Source organism: Myotis myotis, unplaced genomic scaffold (assembly GCF_014108235.1).
Source record: "Myotis myotis isolate mMyoMyo1 unplaced genomic scaffold, mMyoMyo1.p scaffold_m19_p_9, whole genome shotgun sequence".
Classification (NCBI taxonomy): Eukaryota; Metazoa; Chordata; class Mammalia; order Chiroptera; family Vespertilionidae; genus Myotis; species Myotis myotis.
Genome location: NW_023416401.1, coordinates 57167891 through 57195054, shown reverse-complemented (window position 1 = coordinate 57195054; position 27164 = coordinate 57167891). Strand labels below are relative to the sequence as shown.

Here is a 27164-nt window from a genome sequence, read left to right as displayed (position 1 = left end):
CAAGCATTCCAGCATCTGAATTATAGGGGTGCCAGAAGAGGAGAGCGAGCAAGATATTGAAAACCTATTTGAAGAAATAATGACAGAAAGCTTCCCCTACCTGGTGAAAGAAATAGACTTACAAGTCCAGGAAGCATAGAGAACCCCAAACAAGAGGAATCCAAAGAGGATCACACCAAGACACATCATAATTAAAATGCCAAGGGCAAAACACAAAGAGAGAATCTTAAAAGCAGCAAGAGAAAAACAGTTACCTACAAGGGAGTACCCATACGACTGTCAGCTGATTTCTCAACAGAAACTATGCAGGCCAGAAGGGAGTGGCAAGAAATATTCAAAGTGATGAATAGCAAGCACCTACAACCAAGATTACTCTACCCAGCAAAGTTATCATTTAGAATTGAAGGTCATAAAAAGAGCTTCACAGATAAGAAAAAGCTAAAGGAGTTCATCCCCGCCAAAACAGTATTATATGAAATGCTGAAAGGTATTCTTTAAGAAGAGGAAGAAGAAGAAAAAGGTAAAGATAAAAAATATGAACAACAAAGTGACAATAAATATATATCTATCAACAAGTGAATCTAAAAACCAAGTGAATAAAAAATCTGACGAACAGAATAAATTGGTGAATAGAATAAAATCAGGGGCATAGAAAGGGAGTGGACTGACAATTCTTGGGGGGAAGGGAGTGTGGGGGGTGCGGGAAGAGTCTGGCAAAAAATCATACACCTATGGATGAGGACGGGGGTGGCGGTGGGGGGGGAGCGGGGGTAAGGGCAGGGGATGGGGTGGGAACCGGGTGGGCAGGAGCTATGGGGGGAAAAAGAGGAACAACTGTAATAATCTGAACAATAAAGATTTATTTTTAAAAAAATTTGGGGGCTTATATTTTGTATATCTCTCCCCACCCACCCCTGACCTCCCTGGCCATTACATTTTCCTAGTAATTGGTTTTTATTGTATTTTTACAAAAGTATGAAGCTGTGAGGGGTTGGAAATGAAGAATGTTTGAGAGAAACTGGTTTAGGTTTCACTCTGGCAGTGTGCTACAGAAAGAATCTAGCAGCAATAGAGCAGCAGTAGCACCCCAAACAGAAAACTAATATAGAGTGATCTTGGCTGTGTGTCTTGGGCTGCTCAGCTTATGTTGTTTTGCTCATTTGCAGAACCTCCAGCCATCCTACTGATTCTGTAAGTTATATGATTGCTATCTCATTTTATTTTTAGTTAAACAGAGTCAGTTTCATGATTTGCAACTCAGAACTCTGGCTGGTATATACTTTTTGGTCTGTTTCTTTTGCTCTACGGATCTTTTTTTTTTTTTCAGTCTACACTTTAACACATGAAAGAACCAGTTGTGACACCTTCACTCTCTTCCTCCCACCCTAAGCTGCAGATTTTGTTTTTGTTAAGTATGCAGAAATGTTCTTGGCATACTGTGTTTTGCAACAAAAATAATGCTGAAAGGGTGAATCCGTTTTTTATCATTTGTCTGATATTATTAGTCCAGCTACATTATAATCATAAATATTGAGTTCTTATATGCCACGTACCATTCTAAGTGCTATACATTATTTAAGCATCACAACAAAAGTATACGTTAGGTATCATTACTCCTATTTTATAGAAGGGGAAAGTATGGTTCAGAGACATTAAATAACTTTTATCAAGGTTATCTTGTTAGTACAAAGCAGAGATAAAACTCATATCCAAAAGTATTAAATCACTTAAGAAGCTAAATCCATTGGAATGTTTGAAAAAGAACCCATTTGCAATCCAGGGACAGCATATATTTTATCTGTGATGGACCATCTATGTTACCTTCTAGTTCTTACCTGTCAGCTTAGTGAAGGCTTCCATGTCATCAATTGCTGTAGAAATATGATATTTTTTTCCTTTAGTGCCTGTAATCTCTATGTAGGGGTCCGCTTTGAGGAAAGCATCTGTAATCCTAAAGATTGTTTAATAAAAATTTATGCTTATGAGAAAATTTAAATATGTACTTTAGGCCTTGCTTAAAGTTAAAAAAATCTTTCTACTTTAGGAAAATAAAATCTTGAGACATGATGTTTTAAAGACACCTGTTAATCATACTAAATAAGTGCATTGTTACTTGTGGGCTATTGTGTTTACTGTGTTTTAGGCATATGGCAGAGCTTTAGATCCACTGTCTGAGTTAATCTTTCTAACAGTAATATAGATATGAGTAACTAGCCTTAATTTTACAGATACAGAAATTAAGTAAATGTTTATTTTACCAAGTTAGAAAGAAGAAGCAAAAAACACCCAACCAGAAAAGCAAAAGGAAAAAAGAACACAAAAATATGAAGATAGCGCAAGGAGCCTCTGGGACAACTTCAAGCGTTCCAGCATCTGAATTATAGGGGTGCCAGAAGAAGAGAGAGAGCAGCCCAAGACACACAGCCAAGATCACTCTATATTAGTTTTCTGTTTGGGGTGCTACTGCTGCTCTATTGCTGCTAGATACTTTCTGTAGCACACTGCCAGAGTGAAACCTAAACCAGTTTCTCTCAAACATTCTTCATTTCCAACCCCTCACAGCTTCATACTTTTGCAAAAATACAATAAAAGTGCTATTGTATTTAAAAGCAGCAAGAGAAAAACAGTTAGTTACCTACAAGGGAGTACCCATACGACTGTCAGCTGATTTCTCAACAGAAACCATGCAGTAAACATTTCTAGTAGTAAAATAAAATGTTTATTTTACCAAGTTATTTTACCAAAGTTCAAGTACCAGGCTTTGAACCTTGATCTCTTTGACTCTCCAAATTAAAAATGAACTAACCCCTGGCCTGTGTGGCTCAGTTGGTTGGAGCGTCGTCCCATGCACCAAAGGGTCACAGGTTCAATTACAGGGTCAGGGCACATACCCAAATTGCAGGTTCAATCCCGTCAGGGTGAGTATGGGAGAAAACGGATCAATGTATCTCATGTCAATGATTTTTTTCTCTCTCTCTCTCTTTCTTACTCTTCCACTCTCTCTAAAATCAATAATAAAATAATTTTAAAATGTATTTTTAAAAAACTAACAAAATTTCCACCAAACTAACAACCATACAAATAGGATAATGTATTCTAACTAGTCTGCTCATGACAAAAGATGGGAAACAAACAGAAAAAGAAAATCTATTTCCTCAAAAAAAAAAAAAAAAAAAAGACAGACAGAAAGAAAATATTTCCTCAACACAAACATGAAGGCTTATAATACACATCAATTTAAAGACATTTTAGAGACATGGTGTTAAATGAACTCACACCCAAGTTTTGATAACTCCTCATGGGGTTGTCTGGTCCCTAGAGCCTGGGCTGCACTTTTCTGCAAGGATCAGGTGAAATTCCTGTTGGTTTTACTATTTGCTACTAATTTTGATAAATAATTGACATGTTAAGGACAGACATGAATCTTAATTTTTAAAATTAATATTTGTCATTAATTTCAGAATGTCAATTATCCACATCCCATCTCTCACCTTGATGACTTATATCTAGTACATAAACGACAGCCTGTGCAGAGGTCCTATGCCACTCAGCATTAATTCCTCATGTCTAGCCTAAGCCAGCTTTTCTGCCCTTCATCTATCCCCTTTATCCATTTTATAACTCTTCCTCCAACTAAGTTAAGTTTACGCTAGTTTTGTTTTAAGGGAACAGTTTAAGATTTAGTCACTTAAAATTCCCTTGAATTTGTCTAGAAATCTCAACTTGATCCATGTATGATACTCTAGTCTAGAACAAGCACCATAGAGATTTTTATAGGGAAATAACAATCAAATGTCTTACATTGTATCAATGATGTTGCCAACTTTGTGCTGATAAGCTCTACGGTGTAAAGAGGTACGTACATGGAACATGTCATACAGATTCCCAATCTCCTGCAGGAAAATATGAAGTAAATATTAATGAAGGATCCAATTATGTTACCCCTGTTAGTAGAGAAGTATATAAAACAAGAAAAAGGGATGGTGGCAGACACGAAGGCTATGCCCAGGGACTACTTCATTAAAATCTTTGAGCCCACTAAAAAATACAAGGCAGATGAGTCAAACTATTCATTGGTTTATAACTTTCATTCTTAGTAACCAAAATCTATTACTATGTGTATTAACTCTGTGGCAGGTTCTGTTTTAGATATCTTACATGTAATACATTTTTTAATCTTCCCATTGACTCTAAAAATTAGGTATTATTATTCTTATATTCTTCATTCTCAAAAAAAGACTTTTATAATACAACTAGAGGCCCGGTGCATGAAATTCATGCTTTGGAGGAGGGGGTGTTCCTCAGCCCAGCCTGCACCCTCTCCAATCTGGGACCCCTCAGAGGTTGTCCGACTACCGGTTTAGGCCTGATCCCACAGGCAGTCGGACATCCCTCTCACAATCCAAGACTGCTGGCTCCCAACCACTCACCTGCCTGCCTGCCTGATTGCCCCTAACCACTTCTGCCTGCCAGCCTGATCACCTCCTAACCACTCCCCTGCCAGCCTGATCAACGCATAACTGCTCCCCTGCCAGCCCGATTGCCCCTAACTGCCCTCCCCTGCTAGCCTGGTTGCTGCTAACTGCCCTCCTCTGCAGGCCTGGTTGCCCCCAACTGCCCTACCCTGCTGGTTTGATCACCCACAACTGCCCTCTCCTGCCAGCCATCTTGTGGCTGTGGGCGCCGCCATCTTTGAGGGCGTGGCAGTCAATTAGCATATTCCCTCCTTATTGGCTGTGGGCACTGCCATCTTTGAGGGTGGGGCAGTCAATTAGTGTGTTCCTCCTTATTGGCTGTGGGCGCCACCATCTTTGCGACAGTGTGAGGGTCAATTAGTATATTCCCTCTTTATTAGACAGCATATTAGTCATATGACTCCAACCTAACAGGGACCTAATGATTTTAGTACTTTAACTAAATGAAACACTAACAGTGATTAAGGATGAGAATTGAGTCAAATTATCTGGGTTAAAATTCTAGTTCTGCCATTTATTAATTGTATGTCTTTTCTGTGTTTCAGTTTGCTCACCTAGTAAGTGAAATAATTATAGTACCTATCTCATAGGGTTGTCAGGATTGAGTTAATTCATCTAAAGCACTTAAAGCAGTGTCTAGCACAGCCGTGGGCAAACTACGGCCCGCGGACCGGATCCGGCCTGTTTGAAATGAATAAAACTATTGAAAAAAAAGACCGTACCCTTTTATGCAATGATGTTTACTTTGAATTTATATTAGTTTACACAAACACTCCATCCATGCTTTTGTTCCGGCCCTCCAGTCCAGTTTAAGAACCCATTGTGGCCCTCGAGTCAAAAAGTTTGCCCACCCCTGGTCTAGCACAACACTCAATAAATGTCTATTGTAATTTTATTATTATTTAACAACACAAGTGAAAGAACCTTAAGATATTTATAAATGCTCAGCATAAAGTAAAGAGATTGGCAATTTACCAGGTACTGATTTTTCCAAATTATTGAATGGTTATTTCTAGATTTCAAACTAGGAACTATATCTTCCTTATTGTTCCTCTGACATAGCTTACCTGTTCTCTAGTACAAATATGCTTCGAATTATCTACTTCACAGACACGGGCAAACTTAAGAAAGCGCTTATAATCAAAACTATTTTGAATTCCAAGATGATGGCAGTCCCTAGAAAGATTCCAGAGCAGAGAGATAAAATTCTTCAACAAGATTACTTATTGTACCTTAAATGCTAATAATATATTTATACAAGCATTTTATTTGCTTACGTAAATAAAAATTTTATATATAATATACATATATTATATATATAGAGAGAGAGCATACAAAGATTTTAACAAGCTTCTCTGGAGTGTTCAGTGCATACCTGGCAAAATAATCCCATTTGTCCACATCAATGCCACTTCTTTTATTGGCCACTATCTCATAAAGGAAGCTTTTCTCTTTAGGACGGCCTTTATATGGCCACTAGAAGACAAGAAAAATCATTAAAAGTTTTAGGATAAAAAACAGATCCAGAGACAGAGAAGCATTGATCAGATCGTCAAACCTCAGAGGGAAGGTAGGGGAGGGTGGGGGTAAGGGGGAGAGATCAACCAAAGGACGTGTATGCATGCATATAAGTATAACCAATGGACACAGACAACAGGGGGGTGAGGGCATGAGCGGGGGGAGGGAGGGAGGGTAATGGGGGGATAAGGACACATATGTAATACCTTAAACAATTAAAAAATTAAAAATAAAAACGTTTTAGGATAAGAAGCAAATTTATGTACAAGCAAAGCAAAACAGTTTATTAATCTAAAAATTATAAACAGATACTTGAATGAGAATGTGGAATAATTTAGAAGGTTCTTTCCATTTAATTCCTAAATTAGTAGAAAAGAGAAAAGAAATGCTAAGATATATGATATCCTGTTAATACTAAACCTCTTTAGTATTTAGTGCCATTGAAAGGATCCTAACTCTACTACATTTCCCATAACCAACAAGCAAGCTCTGTTTTTTTGGTTTCAAAGTTTTTAAAAATATAAGATCCAATTATGAACTAGCAAGAATGTTCTAACATGCTAATGCTTGCATTCAAACATGAAAATTATATTATCTTTCAAAGTAGTTACACATCTACCCTAAATGATATGCATCATTCAAAGACTTTTTGGAGCTCCATTATTTTGCAAATAGGATATCTGCTACAAAATTCACCTGTTTATTTTACAAGTAAATGTGTGCATGTGTATGAAAAAAAACCTTAAAAACAGAGCAAAAACTACTTTTCAACTTATTTTGTAATAATAAAAAGATAAAAAAGGAAACAAAACAGATTTTCCTCTGAACTAGGTCTTCATAATCTAAATATTTGAAATAAGTTAGTTTTGGTGGATAAACAAAATATACACTGTTACATTTTCCAAAGTTACTTTAGGCTTCTATGTAAAACTAGAGGCCCAGTGCACAAAAATTTGTGAACTCGGGGGTGGGGGGGTGAGGGGAGGTCCCTCAGCCCGGCCTGTGCCCTCTCGCAGTCTGGGAACCCTCGGGGGATGACCACCTGCTGGCTTAGGCCTGCTCCCTGGGGGATTGGGCCCTAAGCTGGCAATCAGATATCCCTCTGGCAGCCCGGCAGCTCTCGGGGGATGTCCACTTGCCAACGGGGAGCAGGCCTAAACTGCAGTCGGACATCCTTAGCGCTGCTGAGGAGGCAGGAGAGGCTCCCACCACCACCGCTGTACTGGCAGCCATCAGCCTGGTTGTGGCTGAGCAGAGCTCCCCCATGTGGGAGCTCACTGACCATCAGAGGGCAGCTCCTGCATTGAGCGTCTGCCCCCTGGTGGTCAGTGTGTGTCATAGTGACCAGTCATTCCCAGTCTTTCTGCTTTAGAGTCAGTTTGCATATTACCCTTTTACTATATAGGATAGAGGCCTGGTGCACAGGTGGGGGCCGGCTGGTTTGCCCTGAAGGGTGTCCCGGATCAGGGTGGGGAGTCCCTCTTGGGTGCCTGGCCAGCCTGGGTGAGGGGATGATGGATGTTTGCAGCTGGTCACACCCCCTTCAGGGCGGGGGTCCCTACTGGGGTGCCTGGCCAGCCTGGATGAGGGGCTGATGGCTGTTTTCAGGCTGGCCAAGCCGGCGACTAAAGCTCCCAGCCTCTCCTTTTTTCCTTTTTTTTTTATTCTGGGATTTACCTTCTATAATTGAAACTTTCTTGCCACTCCAGCTCTGAGGCCACGGCCTGCTGAAAGCAGGTATCTGGGGTTTGTTTAGCTTCTATAATTGCAACGTTGTTGCTTTCTGAGCTCAGAGCCAGGCCGCAGAAGGGAGGAAGCTTGGCTTCCTCCATCACTGGAGCAAGCAAGCCTCCTGCTCGCTTCAGCTGCATGGCTGCCGGCCGCCATCTTGGTTGGGTTAATTTGCATATCTCGCTGATTAGCCAATGGGAAGCGTAGCGGAGGTATGGTTAATTTCAATCTTTGTCTATTATTAGATAGGATACTGCACACAATATTCATTACAAAATATTTGTATGTGTATTTTAATTTATATATGTATTTGTATTTTTCCCACCTCTTAACTCAGGCCCTCTAGAATAGCCAAATATTCCTCTTTAAACGGCTCTGAAGGAATCAAGAAAAGACTAGATGAAAAGCATGAGTCACTTCAAATTAAGTTGTATACAAACTTACCGATACATCTTTAACTGGCGTTTTAGGTGGTCCTGTAATTTGTTCCTTGATAAAGGTAATATCTTCTTCAGGGATGAGACCATACCATTCCATGATGGGTTTGAGATCATTAGAATTAATGAGGTGCTCAAACATATCAACTGAGCCCTGTTCATGCTAGGAAAAGTCAACATATGGTCTGTTATAGATTCTAGACCAATAGGGACCCCAGATTATCCAAAGTACTCTTGATTTCAGGTAATTCAGAGATAAGAATCTACTGAATGTTCATTATCTAGTTTCCAACTACTGTCTTACAGATTTTTTTTGTTAATCCTCACCCAATTTTTTAAAAAATATATTTTTTTTTATTGATTTCAGAGAGGAAGGGAGAGGGACAGAGAGATAGAAACATCAATGATGAGAGAGAATCATCAATCAGCTGCTTCCTGCACACCATGAGTCCACAACCAGGAAACAACTGTGTCCTGCTTCATAAGTCAATGCACAACCACTGAGACACAACGGCCAGGCAACCCTCACCCAATTTTTCCACTGATTTTTAGAGAGAGTGGAAGGAAGGGATGGAGGGGGAAAGAGAGAGAAACAGTGATGTGAGAGAGGCACACAGATTGGATGCCTCCCGAATGCAGCCCAAACTGGGCCAGGATTGAACCTGCAAATCCCTAATTATAAAATAGATGATTTAATATATATGATGAGTTCTGGCTGGGTAGCGCAGTTGGTTAGAGCATCTCCTGGTATACCAAGGTTATGGGTTTGATCCCTGGTCAGAGCATATACAAGAATCAACCAATGAATGCATAAATAAGTGGAACAACAAACTGGTTACTCTTCTCTCTCTCTCTCTCTTAAAAAAAAAAATATATATATATATGTGTGTGTGTGCGTGCGTGTGTGTGTGTGTGTATGTGTGTGTGTGTATATATATATATATATATATATATATATATATATATATATATATATATATATCTTTGACTAAACTTGGCTACCATCAGTTACTTCATGGCCATACAAAATGAATGAAAACCAGAGTTGGCCTTTTTTTATTTTACAGTAGTATGATGGAATAGAAAAAGCATTAAATTAGCACCTAGGAAACATAAGGTTTTCTACTGCTGGCTCTACCAGTTTATAGTTTTTTGAATTTTGGTATATCAATACACCTCTGTGTTTCAAGTTCCTTTACACTTGTAAAAATGGAGCTAATCATTCCTTCTTTACAGACTGTGAGAATCAAATAAAAACATAGATATAAAAGCATCCTGAAAACTGTAATGGGGAAGGAAGTATACTATAACACAATAATGGCTGCTTAAATAGTCATTATTTTATTGACTATTGAATATGTGAATACATACCTTCCATTTCACTCCTTGGCGAGCAAGTGGAATAAATCTTCCATCAAACATATGAGAAAATGGCCCATGACCTTAAAAACAAAAGCAGCCTTAGAACAAGAAAAATGTAAAAACTGAGTTTATTTTTTTAAATCGTTTTAGCTTTACCTTGAATATCAACAGAAATCAATAATCTACAAATACATCACAAACAGGGATAAATCCTTCCTTCCTATTTTCTAAAAACAAGAGAACAGGAAGCAGAACCATATGGGAAAGTAAGCTCTTTTTCCTTTTAATATATATTTATTGATTTTAGAAGAGGAAGGGAGAGGGAGAGAGAGATAGAAACATCAATGATGAGAGAGAATCATTCATTGGCTGCCTCCTGCATGCCCCGTTACTGGGGATTGAGCCCACAACCCAGGCATGTGCCCTTGACTGGAATTGAACTCAGGACCTTTTAGTCCGCAGGCTGACGCTCTATCCACTGAGCCAAACTAGCTAGGGCAGAAAGTAAGCTCTTTATAGAGGGGTCTCTGTGTCACCAGAACTCGCATAACTGGTGAAAAGACAGTTTTATGTAACTTAAAAGAATGTTAATGGCAAAAAACTTTTGGCAACTGCAGGTTGAATATCTGCATTAAAATAGCAGTTATTTTAAGACAATCCACTGGGATGCAGGAATAAAATATCAAAACTTTATTTTATTATGCTCATCCTTTAAAACATCTATTTTTATGTAAATTCTATAATGCAGATAATATATTCAGAATAAATATACACACGTTGAGATTGTTTCCTGGGTTTTTACCAATAATATGAACCATCAAAGTGGAAATCACAAGTTTATCTTAATCATAAGTGATTTTAACATTTCATAACATTTACTAATACGAAATTTGGTTGAAGTGAAACCAAATTCTGGAATTATCAGAATTTCTGTAGAAGTGAATTACTTTGCTGGAGAGGGAACCCACCTGGACCAGGCCTGGGCCCTTTTGCATGTCACCCATAAAGGCCTATTACTGTAGTACTCAAACTTCTGGGGACTGGCAAAGATTTCCCAATGATTCCCTCTTAAAATACCAGGAATCTATCAAATTTAATCCTATTGACATCTCCAAGGGGACATGGTGAAGAGAGTGTCCTATCCCTTTAAGTATCTGTATAGTGCCTAGCTGGTGTGGCTCAGTGGTTGATCTATAAACCAGGAGGTCACGGTTTGATTCCTGGTCAGAGCACATTCCCAGGTTGTGGGCTCGATCCCTGGTGGGGTGGGGGGCATGCAGAAGGCAGTCAATCAATGATTTTCTCTCATCACTGATGTGTCTACCTCTCTCTTCTTTTCTGAAATCAATAAAAAAATATTTTTTAAACATTAAAAAAGAAAAGTATCACTACTGAAACACAGACACCTCCGCTTTCCTGCCCTAAGGGCACACACAAATTATCAGGGTAGGACTAAACTACAAGGATGGGGCAAAACTCCTGTGATAAAAGAATACAGTCTTGCCCTAGCCAGTTTGACTCAATGGAGAGAGTGTTGGCCTGCGGACTGAAGGGACCAGTCAAGGACACATGCCTGGGTTGCAGGATCCATCCCCAGTGGGGGGTATGCAGGAGGCAACAATCAATGATTCTCTCTCATCATTGATGTTTTCATCTCTTTCTCCCTCTCCCTTTCTCTCTGAAATCAATAAAAATATATTTAAAAAATCAAATTCACATCATCTTAAACAGAGTAACTAGAAAAACCTCACTATCGGAAAGTCCTTTCTTATAACCTGTAGTAACGATGTTTGACATGGGAAATTCACTGAAAAGCTACAAAAAAATGAAATAGCAACCCCTTGGCCTTATGGATGATTCTAGGAAGATGCAGTGGCACATTTATATTAATGTTAACTGAAGAATTAAAACACAATTTTCATATTTCTCTTGTTTAGTGGATTTTTTATTTTCAAAGATGTTATAGTTTTTCATAACAGCCTTGGCTTTTGTATAGCTTACCGAGATCATGACAAAGCCCAGCAATCTGAACACATAGCATATCTCGTTCACTTATCTGCAGCTCTGGTTGTTTTTCACTCAGTTCTCGAACTAGACATCCTGCTAGATATCCTACACTGCAGAGCAAAAAATACAAAACAAAACAAAGAAATCACTCTTTAGTTTTGAAGATACAAGTGATATTTTGGCCCTGAAGAACTTTAATGTTTCTCAAATGTTGTCATATATCTCTAAGGCAACTTAACAGAATAGTGTGTTTTGGAACTTGATAGGAACACACAAACAGAATCCCCAAAGCAGGACCTCTTGGCTCAGCATCACTAATCATTAGGGAAGTGCAAAATCAAAACAACAATGCCTCACACCCATTAGAATGGCTATTACTCAAAAACAAAACAAAAAAACACAAAATAATTAATAACAAGTGTTAGCCTGGATGTGGAGAAATTGGAACCCTTGTACACTGTTAATGGAAATGTATAATAATGCAGGCACGAGGGTGGTTCCTCAAAAAATGAAAACTAGTCCAGCCGGTGTGCCTCAGTGGTTGAGTGTCAAAGAACCAGGAGGTCACGGTTCGATTCCCAGTCAGGGCACATGCCTGGGTTATGGGCTCAGTCCCCAGGGTGAGGCATGCAAGAGGCAGCCGATCAGTGATTCTCTCTCCTCATTGATGTTTCTCTCTCTCTCTCCCTCTCCCTTCCTCTCTGAAATCAATAAAAACATATTTTTTTAAAATTTACAACTAGAATTACCATATGATTCAACAACTCCAATTCTGTGTATATATCCAAAACAATTGAAGTCAGGGTCTTTAAGATATATATGTACACTCATGTTCCTAGCAGCACTGTTCTCAATTGCCAAAGAGGTAGAAACAATTCAGTGTCCACCACTGAAGGGATAAACAAAATGTAATAGATACATACAATGGAATATTAGTTACTCTTAAAAAGTAAGAAAATTCTGACATATGCTCCACCATGGAGGAACCTTGAGGAAATTAAACAAAGTGAAACTGCCAGTCACAAAAAGACAAATATTGTATGATATCACTTATATGAGGTACCTAGAATAGTACAATTCATAGAAACAGAAAGTAGAAAGGTGTTGCCAGGGCCTGGGGAGAGGGAGGACTTCTACTTTGTAATGTTTACAACACAGATTGAAGAGATAAAATGCCTAACAAATATTAAATGCACTTTTAGCACTTCCCTCTGAAAGTAATTTCTGAATGAATACAGTACCTTTCTTCTCTAAATGTTGAGCCCCATGAGGTTAGAGAGAATTGCTATCTTGGTGATTTGGTAGGGCCTAGCAAGTTTTCAATAAATATTTGTTGATGAATGAACATCTGAGTAGATACATGTGTTCTGGATAATTAAAAATGCTTCCAATCAATGATTCTCTCTCATCACTGATGTTTCTCTCTCTCTCCCCTCTCCCTTCCTCTCTGAAATCAATAAATATATATATATATATTAAAAGTAATACTATGAGTTCTTAAAAGAAAATATGGAAAATTGTCTAGTTCTTCCCTGTTTATGTCCTCCTGGCTCTACTTATTTTAAAAATTCATCTTTATTGTTCAGAGAGTAAAAATAGTGGCAGAGTAGGTCGATGCTGCATGGACACACTCCCGGGACCAAACTGGAATTACAACTATCTTTATTGTTGAAAGTATTAGATACCCCCCCTTCCTACTCCCACCCCCCAGCATCCTGCCCCAGGCCTTCACCACTCTATTGTCTGTGTCCATCCTATCTAATAATGGACAAGCATGGTAATTGACCACACCTTCGCTACGCCTCCCATGGGCCAATCAGCGTGATATGCAAATTAACTGCCAACAAAGATGGCGGCTAATTTGTATAATGCAGGCAGGGCGGGTCAGTGCCATCCCACCTGCCCCGCCACCATCCAGGCCTGCTATTTGCCACCCGGGGTGGTGGGGTGGGACAGCGCCATCCCGCCTGCCCTGCTGCCATCCGGGCCTGCTATCTGTGACCTGGGGTGGCAGGCGTCCCATGTGCGACCCGACCCGACCCGGGGCGGCCGGGCAGGGCAGCAGCGATCCGCCAGCCCGCCCGGCTGCTGTCCGGGTGTCCCGTGTGCGACCCGACTCAGGGCGGCAGGGAAGGATAGCGTGGCTCCTCTGTCACCCCAGCTTCCTCATCACAGCTCCCTTGGGGGCCTAAGCCTTTGGTTGGACATCCCCCAAGGGCTCCCTGGATGCCAGAAGGATGTCTGACTGCAAGCTTAGGCCTGATCCCCCGGGGAGTGGGCCTAAGTCGACAGGTGGACATCCCCCAAGGGGTCCTGGACTGCAAATGGGCACAGGCTGGGCTGAGGGACCCCCCCCACCCCGAGTGCACAAATTTTTGTGCACCAGGCCTCTAGTATGCATATAAGTTCTTTGATTAATCTTTTCCCACGTCCCCACGCGCCCCACCCCTACATTTGATAATGGAAAAACAGACCACAGTCTCCACTTAGTTGTATGCATAGGAAGTGCCATCTTCTCTGAGTTTATGAATGCTTATCTGATTTATACATTTCCTGTTTTCAAACGACAATCTGTATACAACTATACAGGGACTACAAGAAAATTATATAATCAAACTTACAAAGTTAATTATACCAGTAACTTTTTTTAAACACAAATATTTCAACCAAATGACCACTCAATAGACACTTACATTATTTTCCTAGGAAGGATCTATAGTGGCTTATAAGAGTACATAAAATAAATAAAATATAGCATAGTAAATCAAAACCTCGAATGTTTCATATTATTACCATTTTTGTAAAACTATTCTCTAAAAGACCAGACAATCATTTAATGAGATAGAGAAGATACTTAATACGTAACTGTAAGTTCCCCACCCAGATCCCCTTCTTACCCTAGACTATGTTCAAATCGATTGTGTGAAGCTCCTGGAAAAACATAGTAAGTGCCTCCCAACTGTTTAATGTATCGAAGCCGCTGAAATTGAGGTGTGTCGATGATTCGGATAAGGAGAGGGTGAAGTTCAATATGGCCATGGATAGGATCATTAATAACCTAGAAAATTATGTTTAAACTAATATAAGTAAAAATTCATAACTCTATTTAAAATTTTTATGTAGCCATGCCTATCTATAGTGCAAAGTCAAAGCCATTTAATTGGTCTCAAGACTAATACTAAGGAAAATAACAAGGTATTAATATCATTATCTTATTTAGATATCACTACTAGATAGATCAAGTATATTAGATCTGGGTATATTTTACTTCTTCTAATGAACCTAAAAACAGAAATATAAGGATTTCAATATTTTTATTATATATTACTTAATTAGCCATTAATAAGTTAGTCTTGTATTCAAGTTAAACATACTATTTTAACACTCTCATTCAGATCACATAAGCCATATTACTACTGGCATTGTGTCTACATCTTTTTCTGAATGTATCTATATAGTACCCACCACTAAAATCCTAAGAAAGATTGAAAAAGAAAGAAAAGAAAAAACCCTCCTATCATATAGGTAAGAAATCATAGGCAGGTACATATCTATCTTTATAATAGAGAAATATGCAAATTAGCTGGGACACCGTAACATCACGACTGAACAGCAGGGACCTGAGGCTGCATGGTGCCTGTCTGGGGCGAGGGACCTCAGGCCAAGCCCCCCGCCCAGCAGGGCTTGACGGGGAACCTCAGGCCATGCCCTTCGCCTGACGGGGCTTGACGGTGGACCTCAGGCTGCACCCCCCGCCCCACGGGCCTTGACAGGGGACCTCAGGCCACGCCCCCCGCCCTGCAGGGCTTGATGGGGGACCTCAGGCCATGTCCCCTGCCCATGGGGTTTGACAAGGGACCTCAGGCTGCACCCCTCGCCCGGCGAGGCTTGATGGGGGAGCTCAGGCCGCTCCCCCTGCCCCAGTGCCAGGCCTGGAGATCTCAGGCCACGCCCCCACCCCGGCACCAGGCAGGGAGACCTCAGGCAATGCCCCCTGCCCCGCAGGGCTTGACAGGGGACCTCAAGCTGCATTCCCCACCTGGTGGGGCTTGACGGGGGACCTCAAGCTGTACCCCTCGCCTGGCGGGGCTTGATGGGGGAGCTCAGGCTGCGCCCCCCCATGCCAGCACCAGGATGGGGGACCTGAGACTGCGCCCCCCACCTGGCGCTGGGCTGGAGGACCTGAGGCTGCATCCCCCCGCCTGGAGGGGCTTGATGGGGGTGGGGCCGGCTGGGTCTGGGTCTCCTGCGTTTAAGTGCGTATGGGTGGTAGGCAGGGACTTGACTCTAGGTCCCGTGGCACACCCCAGACTCTGACAGGAGGGAGATTTCCATATACATTTTACTAATTTTCTTTCATCTCTAACACTTCTATTATAGTGAGAGGGAAAATAGCAATATTAAAATATTTCCTCTAATTAAGTCCCTTTTAACGTGCATGAATTTTGTGCACTGGGCCACTAGTAATTATATAATACTTATAATGTCACTCAGAAATATGTATACTGCCAAAACCGGTTTGGCTCAGTGGATAGAGCGTCGGCCTGCGGACTGAAAGGTCCCAGGTTCGATTCCGGTCAAGGGCATGTACCTGGGTTGCGGGCATATCCCCAGTGGGAGATGTGCAGGAGGCAGCTGATCGATGTTTCTCTCTCATCGATGTTTCTAACTCTCTATCTCTCTCCCTTCCTCTCTGTAAAAAATCAATAAAATATATTTAAAAAAAAAAAAAAAAGAAATATGTATACTTATTAAAGATAAATTCACCATTACTCTAAATAGCTTTAAATATGGGTGAAGATTTAATGTCCCTGTTTCTTTAAAAATACATCTTTCTTTTTTCTTTTTCTTTTTTTTTTTTAAATATATTTTATTGAGTTTTTACAGACAGGAAAGAAGAGAGATAGAGAGTTAGAAACATCGATGAGAGAGAAACATCGACCAGCTGCCTCCTGCACACTCCCCACTGGGGATGTGCCCGCAACCAAGGCACATGCCCTTGACCGGAATCAAACCCGGGACCCTTCAGTCCGCAGGCCGACGCTCTATCCACTGAGCCAAACCGGTTTCGGCAAAAATACATCTTTCTTAACTATCTATAACTGACTTTTAAAGAGAAAGCTACAGAATAAAAAAGGAGCCTGGTAAATTTTCAAACTGCTTCAAATTGAAGTTCCTTAAAAATATATGGAATTTTGGAAGGTGAAGAACCTTGTCTGTCTTGTTTACTGCCATGTTTTCAGAACCCATCAAACTGTGTGTCTGGTACATAGGTTTTCAACAACTACTGTTGAAGCACTATTGCCAACTAATGTATGTTAACATGCTTTACAATTAAAGTGTACCATGTCCATACACAGAAATATATAAAACATGAATTACAGAAGCTCAACACTGTAAAGAATCTTAAAGGGGTCATCTGGTCCAACATTTAAACATGTTGGCGATGAGTTTAAAAATAGCTCAATTCACATTGGGTACCAAAAGCCTGAGTCAAGTAATGCCTAGAATTTACAACTTTGTTAAACAATATGTATGTACATTAATAAAAATTTGACTTATGGTTGATATTTAGTGAGTATGAATTTTTTCACCCTGTTCTATAAAACTACTTTATAATGTAAAAGATATCAATTTTAGTCACCTCTAATAATACACCAAGGAGGATGTCAAAATATCTTGGAGGAGAAGGACCCATAAATGTCATAATTCAACCCTGTGAATATCCTTGCAGAAAAAAAACAAGTTCCATAATCTTTAAATACATGAAAATCATAAAGAGCAAGTCACTGAATAACATCATTTCAATAAACAATGCTTCCTTATAATGTTGATAAGAAAGAAAAAAAAAAAGATTCCTGGCCAGGGCCACTGTCTGTGTAGAGTCTGTATGGTCTCCCCACATCTGCATGGGTTTTCTCCAGGTGTTCCGGTTTCCTTTCACACCCCAAAAATGTGTGCATGAGGTTCACTGGCATGTCTACAAGTCTGAGTGAATGTGGATGTGCATGTGGGAGCACCCTGTGATGGAAGGGCATACTTTCATCCTGAGCTGCCAGGATGGAGTCCAGCCACTTGCAATCCTGAACTGGAATAAGCATATTGGAAAATCATTCTCTTACCTTGTTTTTATTAATTGTTCTTAAATGTATGTATAGTTCACATTAATTTCAATGTTTTATGTTACAAGTATTTGGGGTCCTTATTTAGAGGTTTGGTGATGTTTTTGTGGCCAGAAATATGCCATAGGAACTTAACTCTTATTTATATCAATTAGCCTTTAGTGAAACTGGTTTCATTATATGTCATTTTGCTCAAAGTTGCTATTTCAAAGAAAGTATTCACAACATTAAATGAGAACTTACTGTACTAGTCTATTTCTTCCCCTTTACAGGAGATCAATGCAACCATCACAAACAAATAAGAATCTATGTATTGTTAAAAATTTCAAAGAAGCCCTGGCTGGAGACTCAGTGGTAAGAGCATCAGGCCACACACCAAAGGCTTGAGGGTTCAATTACCAGTCAAGGGCATCTACCTGGGTTGCAGGTTGATCCCAGGCCCCGGTTGGTTGGGGTGCATGTAGGAGGCAACCAATCAATGTGTCTCTCTCTGTCTGTCTTTCTCTTTCTCCCCCTCCCTCCCACTCTCTTTAAAAATCAATGAAAGATTATCCACCAGTGAGGATTAACAAAAATAAATAAATTGCTCCTTTATATAGTTACATGGTCCACTTATCACTTTTATTTATTTTCAATATATTTTTATTGATTTCAGGGAGAGGGAGAGAGAGATAGAAAGATCAATGATGAGAGAGAATCATTGACTGGCTGCCTCCTGCATGCCCCCTATTGGGGATCGAGCCCGCAACCCAGGCATGTGCCCTTGACCGGAACTGAACCCGGGACTCTTTAGTCCGCAGGCCAAACACTCTATCCACTGAGCCAAACCAGCTAGGGCTACTTGTCACTTTTAAAGGCTATATACTCTACTGTGTTACTAGCCAAGCAAAATGAAACAAGTCTATTAAATCCTCTGTATATGCCAAGTACTGGGATAACAGATGGGTAAGGTATCATTTCTGCCCTCTTGGAAAGATAACAGAATCTATGTCCAGAGTAGCAGGGAAAGAGAATGGGGAGAAACAAACGAAGGAGTGTTCAGCTCTACCCAGAAGAAAGGAAAGAGGGACCCATTAGAAAAAGATTATTCAGAGTTGGTGATTCTATAATAACACATAATAGGTAAGAGAAAATACATAAAGCAGGCATTGCACTTTAAGATTCATTAATACAGTTGACAAATTAGTGCCTATTGTGTTAAGCTCTATATTTCCTCCTCACCATTATGTAATTCCTGGCTTTAGAGGCCAATTTAACTAAATTTAGCATGAAGAAAACAGAGTCAAGAAAAAAGGTTGTGTGCAACCTTGGTTTAGACAATTGTTTCCTAAATATGACACCAAAAGCACAAGAGGCAAAAAAAGAAAACATAGGTAAACTAGACTACATCAAAATTTTAAAAATTTCTGCTCCAAAGAATACCAATAAGAAAGTAAAAAAGACAATCCACAGAATGGGAGAAAAAATTGCATATCTTATATCTGATATGGGACTTGTATCCAGAATATATAAAGAACTCTTATAATTTAGATTATAATAATGACTAATCAACTTGTGAAGCTTTTAAAAAACATTTAGCCTGGCAGGTGTGGCTCAGTGGTTGAGTGCCAACCTATGAACCAGGAAGTGGTGGTTCAATTTCCAGTCGGGGTACATTCCGGGATTGCAGACTGGATCCCCAGTCCAGGGTGTGAAGGAGGCAGCAATCAATGATTCCCTCTCATCATTGATGTTTCTATCTTTCTCTCCCTCTCGCTTCCTCTCTGAAATCAATAAAAATATATTTTAAAAAATGAAATGAGTGAACTGTAAGGTACTGAATTATATCACAGTAAAGCTGTTTAGATAAAAAAAGAGTTGCTCTAGCCAGTGTAACTCAGTGGGTGAGGCACTGTCCCATGCACTGAAAGGTTGCTGGTTCAATTCCAGTCAGGGCACATACCCAGGCTGCCAGTTCAGTCTCCAGTTGGGGTTCATGTAGGAGGCAACCCATTGGTTTTCTCTCCCTCTCTTCCTCTTTCTTAAAGTTAACAAAAAACAAAAGTTATTCTATGGCTAAGGGTAACTTGGACTATTTGTGTCGCTGTGGATGATTCTCAAAAATAGAATGTTAGCTCTGGCCGGTGTGGCTTAGTTGGTTGGAGTGTCATTCTGCGCACACAAGAGTCTTGGGTTCCAGTCAGAGCACATATTCAGGTTGCAGGTTTGATTCCCAGTCAGGTCGAGTATTGGAGGCAACCATTCGATGTTTTATTTTCTCTGTCTTTCCTCACCCCAAATCAATAAAAAAATTCCTTGGATGAGGATTAAAATATATATATATATACATAAATATAAAAAATATATATAATGTTAAATAAAAGTTTAGAATGTTACTGTGAAATGATTTATGTAAAAATTTTTAAAAACATGTAAAACAATATTGTACATTATTTATGGCTATACACAAATATGTAATAAAAGTACAAAACATTCATGAAAATTATTTTTTTAATCCCTACCCAATAATCCTTATTGATTTTAGAAAGAGAGAGAAACATCAATGTGAGAGGGAAGTATTGATCAGTTGCCTCCCACATGAACTACAACCAGAGATGAAACCCAAAACCTGGGTATGTGCCCTGACCAGAAAACTAACCTGCTGCCTTTTGGGGTATAGGACTTCACTCCAACCAACTGAGCCACATCAGCCAAGGCCATTCATGAAAATTACTAAACACCAATTCAGGATGGTGATTCCTTTTGAGGAAGAAAGGATGAAAATATAATCTAGTAGGGGTACAAAGGAACTCTTACATTGTTTCTAATATTTTGTTCTAAAAACAATAGATTTACAGCAAGTTGGGCAAAATGTTAAGATTTGACAGGCTGGGCAGTGATCTATGCTTCTCTATGTGTTTAAAATGTTTTAGTTTTCCTTTGATGTAAATATTTTGTACTTACCTTAGAAAATGCAGAAAGCTTAAAAAAGTCAAAACCCATTATTCACAATCCTATTACTGAGAAGCAGATTTCCTTCTATTCTCACTTTATACTCAAAAAACATAAGAAACTGCCCTAGCTGGTTTGGCTCAGTGGATAGAGCGTCAGCCTGCGGACTGAGGGGTCCTGGGTTCGATCCGGTCAAGGGCGCATGCCTGGGTTGTGGGCTTGATCCCCATTGTGGGAGGTGCAAGAGGCAGCCAATCAATGATTCTCTCTCTCTTTCCCTCTCCCTTCCTCTCTGAAATCAATAAAGATATTAAAAAAATAAAATAAAATAAAAACATAATAACCTTAGATTATTCTTACCTTGACTGTATCAACATGAATTTGACTCAGTTGGATAGAATTAAGCAGCTTCTTTATCTCCCTCAGGGACCTAAAATTTTAACAGGATAAGCAAATTTATCATGATTTGCTTAATAATAATCATTACAGAAGATTAAAAGGAATGACAAGCCCAGCCAGCGTGGCTCAGAGGTTGAGCATTGACCTTTGAACCAGGAGGTCACAGTGTAATTCCCAGTCAAGGCACATGACCTGGTTGCAGGCTCCATCCCCAGTAGGGGCATGTAAGAGGCAGCCAATCAACAATTCTCTCTCATCATTGACATTTCTGCCTCTCCCTCTCTCTTCCTCGCTGAAATATAAAATATATATTTTAAAAAACAATTACCACAAAGGCATGGTTAGTTATGCCTGCCATAAATCGATTACAGCCTTTTCTTGAGCATATTGTAGAAACCGGGTATCCTGAGTCCTGTCTGGGCCTGGGACAGCTTGAACACCAGACTTGGCTGACAAGTTCCATGTTTGGACCAACAAAAACTGCCTGCACATCCACAGCCCCCCCCCAGATTTCGTTGTTCTGTTTCCCCTCTCCTTCCTGATAAAAACCCCTGCCTCCACTGAGATGTTAAGATGGCTTTGGGATGAGAGTCCCCCATTTTCTCAAGTGGCTGGAACTTGAAAACCTCTTTCCTTCACACCAGTACCTATCTCACAAGTTTGGCTTTTGTTGTGGCAAGTAACCAAACCTGGGTTTGGTTTAATTTACACTTACTAAATGGTCCAGGCATATTAGCCCAGCTGACTGTTGGCAGGCAAGGGGTTCACCTTTCCTGATCTACTAGCTAACTGGATTGAAAAAATTAATATTTTGCTAAAAGCCCTACATAGACTTGGAGTCAGAAACGCTACAATTGGCCTCTATATTGTACCCTGAGACCTAAGGTGATAATCATCAAAGCACCATATCTTGTGTTTTACTAGTCCTCTATCCTCCTCATCAGCTGTTGTTTTTTTTTAATGTATTCATTGATTTTTTAGAGAAAAAGAGGGAGGATAGAGGGGGTACACATTTAATGTGACAATGTTTCTTATTTCCTAGAAAAACCTTTTAAATCAACAGCAGATCATAAAATTAAGGAAATACAAGTACTTGCCTAAACTGGATTCTCCCCAGAAAGCAGAGTTTAGGACAGTGGTGGGGAACCTTTTTTCTGCCAAGGGCCATTTGGATATTTATAACATCATTCTCCAGACACACAAAATTATCAACTTAAAAATTAGCCTACTATATTTGGTCAAACATTTAATTAACTCACCTCTAGGGTGAGTTAATTAATGATTTTGCAGGCCTTATATGGCCCACAGGCTGGATGTTTCCCACCCCTGGTCTAGGATGAGAGCTTGCATAGAGGTAATGTATTTTAGGATGTGAATCCAGGGAATAAGAGTGGGGGACTAGGAAGAGTGAAACAGGAAATGAGCGGGAAAAAGTACAAGGGTATATTGGAAGTTTGCTGCACTGGTACTGCTAGGAACAAGTTTCGCTGGCCCCACTAGGATCCTCAAGGGCAGCTCTGTCCAGTAGAACGTTGCCATGACGGAAAAGTAAAGTCTGTGTAGTCCAACATAGTAGCTACTAGCCATAAGTGGTATTGAGTATGTGAAATATGGCTAGTGTAATTGAAGAACTGACTCCTTAAAATATATTTTTTTTATTGATTTCGGAGAGGAAGGGAAAGAGAGAGAAATAGAAACATTAATGATGAGAGAGAATCATTAATCATCTGCCTTCTGCATGCTCCCTATTGGGGATCAAGCCTACAACCTAGGCATATGCCCTGATCAGGAATTGAACCCTGACCTCCTGGTTCAACCACTGAGCCACGCTGGCTGGGCAGAAATTGACATTTATATTTAATTTAAATTAATTTAAACATGTAGCTAGTGGCCGCTGTATAGGAAAACACAGTGTGAGGAGTCCTGCAGGATCTACCTCAGGGTTATAAGAGGCAGGCACATAAGTATGCCATATGGTGTTCCTTTTGGAATTTTGTTTATTTTGTTTACTCATGTGTCCCTAATTCCTAGAAGAGTGTCTAACACATAGTGAGCCCTCTATAAATATCATTTAATAAAACAATAATATTTGGGTCCACAAAGTATATAGTCTCCTTTAAAAGAAAGACTCTATTGGAACAAATTCCATTCAATTAAAATAGTAAGCAACTTGCCCTAGCTGGTTTGGCTCAGTGAATAGAGTGTCGGACAATGGACTGAATGGTCCCAGGTTCAATTCCAGTCAAGGGCACATGCCTATGTTGCAGGCTTGATTCCCAGTTTCTATCTCTCTCTCCCTCTCCCTTCCCCTCTGAAATCAATAAAAATATATTTTAAACTACTGGATAAAAAGTTCAAAACCATGGTTATAAGGTTACTCAAGAATCTTCAAGAAACCTCTGAGGAACTTAGTGAGACTTTCAAGGATCTTAGTGAGAATGCCAAAAAAAATGGAAAAGGACCAGTCAGAAATTAAGCATACACTGACAGAAATAAAGAATAATACACAGGGGTTCAACAGTAGACTAGAGGATCCCGAGAATCAAATGGATGTTTTGAAATACGAGGAAGCAAAAAACACCCAGCAAGAAGAGCAAAAAGAAAAAAGAATCCAAAAATATGAAGATAGTGTAAGAAGCCTCTGGGACAACTTCAAGCATACCAACATCTGAATTATGGGGGTGCCAGAAGAAGAAAGAGAGCAAGATATTGAAAACCTATTTGAAGAAATAATGACAGAAAACTTCCCCTACCTGGTGAAAGAAATACTCTTACAAGTCCAGGAAGCACAGAGAACCCCAAACAAGAGGAATCCAAAGAGGACCAAACCAATACACATCATAATTAAAATGCCAAGGGCAAAAGACAAAGAGAGAAGCTTAAAAGCAACAAAGAAAAAAAAGTTAGTTACCTGTAAGTGAGTGCCCATACGACTATCAACTGATTTCTCAACAGAAACCATGCAGGCCAGAAGGGAGTGGCAAGAAATATTCAAAGTGATGAATAGCAAGAACCTACAACCAAGAATATTCTACCCAGCAAAGCTATCATTTAGAATTGAAGGTCAGATAAAGAGCTTCACAGACAAGAAAAAGCCAAAGGAGTTCATCGCCACCAAACCAGTATTATATGAAATGCTGAAGGGTATTCTTTAAGGAGAGGGAGAAGAAAAAGGTAAAAATAAAAAACATGAACAACAAAGTGACAACAAATACATATTTATCAACAAGTGAATCTAAAAATCAAATAAATAAATAACCTAATGAACAGAATAAACTGGTGAATGGAATAGAATCAGGGGCATGGAAATGGAACAGACTGATGGTTCTCAGAGGAAACGGGGTGTGTGTGGGGGGTGCGAGAAGAGATTAGACAATGATCTTATATGCATGTATGCATTACCTATGGACACAAACAATAGGGTGGGGAGGGCCTGGGTTGGGGTGGGAACCAGGTGGGGGGGAGCTATGGGAGGAAAAAAGAGGGACATCTCTTTTTTAGTAATAATCTCAATAATAAAGATTAATTAAAATATATATATATTTAAAAAATAGTAAGCAACTATTATATATAGAAAATAGGTAGTAAGGGAGACTTTGAGGAAGAGAAGGGGGTTGAAATGTGGTTATGAAGAAGCAAGATGAGGTCCCTATTTTCACCCTGGCCAGTGTTTCTCAATGGTTAGAGCAGCAGTTCTCAACCTGTGGGTCGCGACCCCTTTGGCGGTCGAATGACCCTTTCACAGGGGTCGCCTAAGATCATCCTGCATATCAGATACTTACATTACAATTCATAACAGTAGCAAAATTACAGTTATGAAGTAGCAACGAAAATAATTTTATGGTTGGGGTCACAACATGAGGAACTGTATTTAAAGGGCCAGAAGGTTGAGAACCACTGGGTTAGAGTGTTGTCCCTCAGACCGAAGGGTCAAGGGTTTGATTCCCAGTCAAGGGCATGTACCTGGGTTGCAGGTTTGATCCCCAGCCCTGGTTCGGGTTCGTGTGGGAGGCAACCAATCCATGTGTCTCTCTCACATCAATGTTTCTGTCTTTCTCTTCCCCTCCCTGCCTTCCTCTCTTCCACTCTTAATAAAAATAAATAGGGGGGGAGGAACAGTGATCTTTTTTCACAATCTACTTCTATTATCAATTATTAAGCAACAAGTACACAAAGCAATTCAGAATAATCTCTTGATTTGATTCTTTGGTTACTGTTCCCACAAACAACATTTGGGTAAGTGGAATTCCATAAGAAAAGACTACATTTCACCACTGTTGTCAATTCTCTAAAAGAAGCAAAATCTCCATTTTAAGGAATATTTAAATATTACATCCTCAATTGAATTTTGTGTTTTAAATTTTTATTTATTGATTTTTAGAGAGAGAAAGAGAAACATCAATTTGTTGTTCTACTTATTTTATGCATTCATCAGTTGATGATTGATTCTTGTATGTGCCCTGACCAGGAATGAACCCACAACCTTGGTATATGGGGATGATGCTCTAACCAACTGAGCTACTTGGTCAGGGCCTCAACTGAGGTCTTTATTTTTTAATATATTTTTATTGATTTCAGAGTGGAAGTGAGAGGGAGAGAGAGATAGAAATATCAGTGATGAGAGAGAATCATTGATCAGCTGCCTCCTGCACACCCCCCATTGGAGACTGAGCCCACAACCTGGGCATGTGCCCTTGACCGGAATCGAACCTGGGACCCTTCAGTCTGCAAGCCTATGCTCTATCCACTGAGCCAAACCAATGAGGACTCAACTGAGGTCTTCTAAATGGACCCACACTAATCTAGACCTTAGAACCTCCAGCCATACATAAAGATATATATAAAACATATATGTCATTTATTAAGGGCTTATCATGTACTAATCACTTGACATACATTGTTTTATTATTATTATCCATTTCACAGGTGCAGAACCTGAAGGTTAAATAACTTGTCCCAAATTAATTAACTAAAAAGTGCCAAATTATTTTGTGTCTCTAAATCTAATAACCGAGACATATTCCAGTCTTAAGATAGCTTTAAAAGTTCTAGAAATATGATCAAGATAGGATTCTAGACTTGATTCTTCTTGCCAACATTTTTGCCCCTATGAGTTCTTTTTTTTTTTTTTTTTTAATATATTTTATTGATTTTTTACAGAGAGGAAGGGAGAGAGATAGAGAGTTAGAAACATCGATGAGAGAGAAACATCGATCAGCCGCCTCCTGCACATCTCCTACCGGGGATATGCCCGCAACCCAGGTACATGCCCTTGACCGGAATCGAACCTGGGACTTTTCAGTCCGCAGGCCGACGCTCTATCCACCGAGCCAAACCGGTTTCGGCACCCCTATGAGTTCTTAACTATATTCTGATGTGTATAATTCAATTAATCCTGAAATTGAGAGTAAAAATTTGGTTGCTACCAACTTTGCAAAGGCTCATCAGCAAAATTTTAAAAAATAGGAATCATTAATAATATTAAACAGAATTTACACAGCAAATACAAACAAAAACAACTGTATTTTTGTTTAAAACTGTGGATTGTTTTAAAAACACTTCCTAGATTTGCCCTAGCTGGTTTGCTTCAGTGGTAGAGCATCAGCCTGCAGACTAAAGGGTCTCAGGTTCGATTCCGGTCAAGAGCATATGCCTGGGTTGCCTCGATCCCCGGTGGTGGGGGGTGCAGGAAGCAGATGATCAATAATCTATCTCACCCTAGCTAATTTGCCTCAGTGGATAGAGCATCGGTCTGTGGACTGAAGAGTCCTGGGTTTGATTCTGGTCAGGGGCACATGCCTGGGTTGCGGGCTTGATCCCCAGTGGGGTGCATGCAAGAGGCACCCTATCAATGATTCTCTCATCATTGATGTTTCTATCTCTCTCTCCCTCTCCCTTCCTCTCTGAAATCAATAAAAATACATTTTAAAAAATAATAATTCTATCTCATTATTGATGTTTCTATCTCTTTCTCTCTCTCTCTCCCCTCTCCCTTCCTCTCTGAAATCAATAAAAATATATTTTTTAAAAATATAAAATAAAATACTTTCAAGATTTAAAATGTAGACAGTTAATATTAGCAATCTGGGGCTTTGTCCCTCAAAGTTGAATAAAAAGGCCGCAAGAACCCAGTTGACATGGCTCAGTGGTTGAGCGTTTGCCTATGAACAAGGAGGTCATGG

General features: G+C 39.8%; 1 protein-coding gene across 2 annotated transcripts in view; it reads right to left on the bottom strand.

Annotated features, from left to right (window-relative positions):
• The window catches only part of SAMHD1 (SAM and HD domain containing deoxynucleoside triphosphate triphosphohydrolase 1), a 66633-nt gene that overhangs the window by 33413 nt on the left and 6056 nt on the right, over nt 1-27164 (bottom strand). For both annotated transcript variants that reach the window (XM_036322312.1, XM_036322313.1), the window contains exons 3-11: nt 20944-21013; nt 14428-14588; nt 11525-11640; nt 9533-9603; nt 8169-8324; nt 5851-5951; nt 5543-5651; nt 3802-3893; nt 1836-1951 (exon numbers count right to left, since the gene is read on the bottom strand). In XM_036322312.1, coding sequence (XP_036178205.1) covers nt 1836-1951; nt 3802-3893; nt 5543-5651; nt 5851-5951; nt 8169-8324; nt 9533-9603; nt 11525-11640; nt 14428-14588; nt 20944-21013 — 992 coding nt within the window. The remainder of the gene's footprint in view (nt 1-1835; nt 1952-3801; nt 3894-5542; nt 5652-5850; nt 5952-8168; nt 8325-9532; nt 9604-11524; nt 11641-14427; nt 14589-20943; nt 21014-27164) is intronic.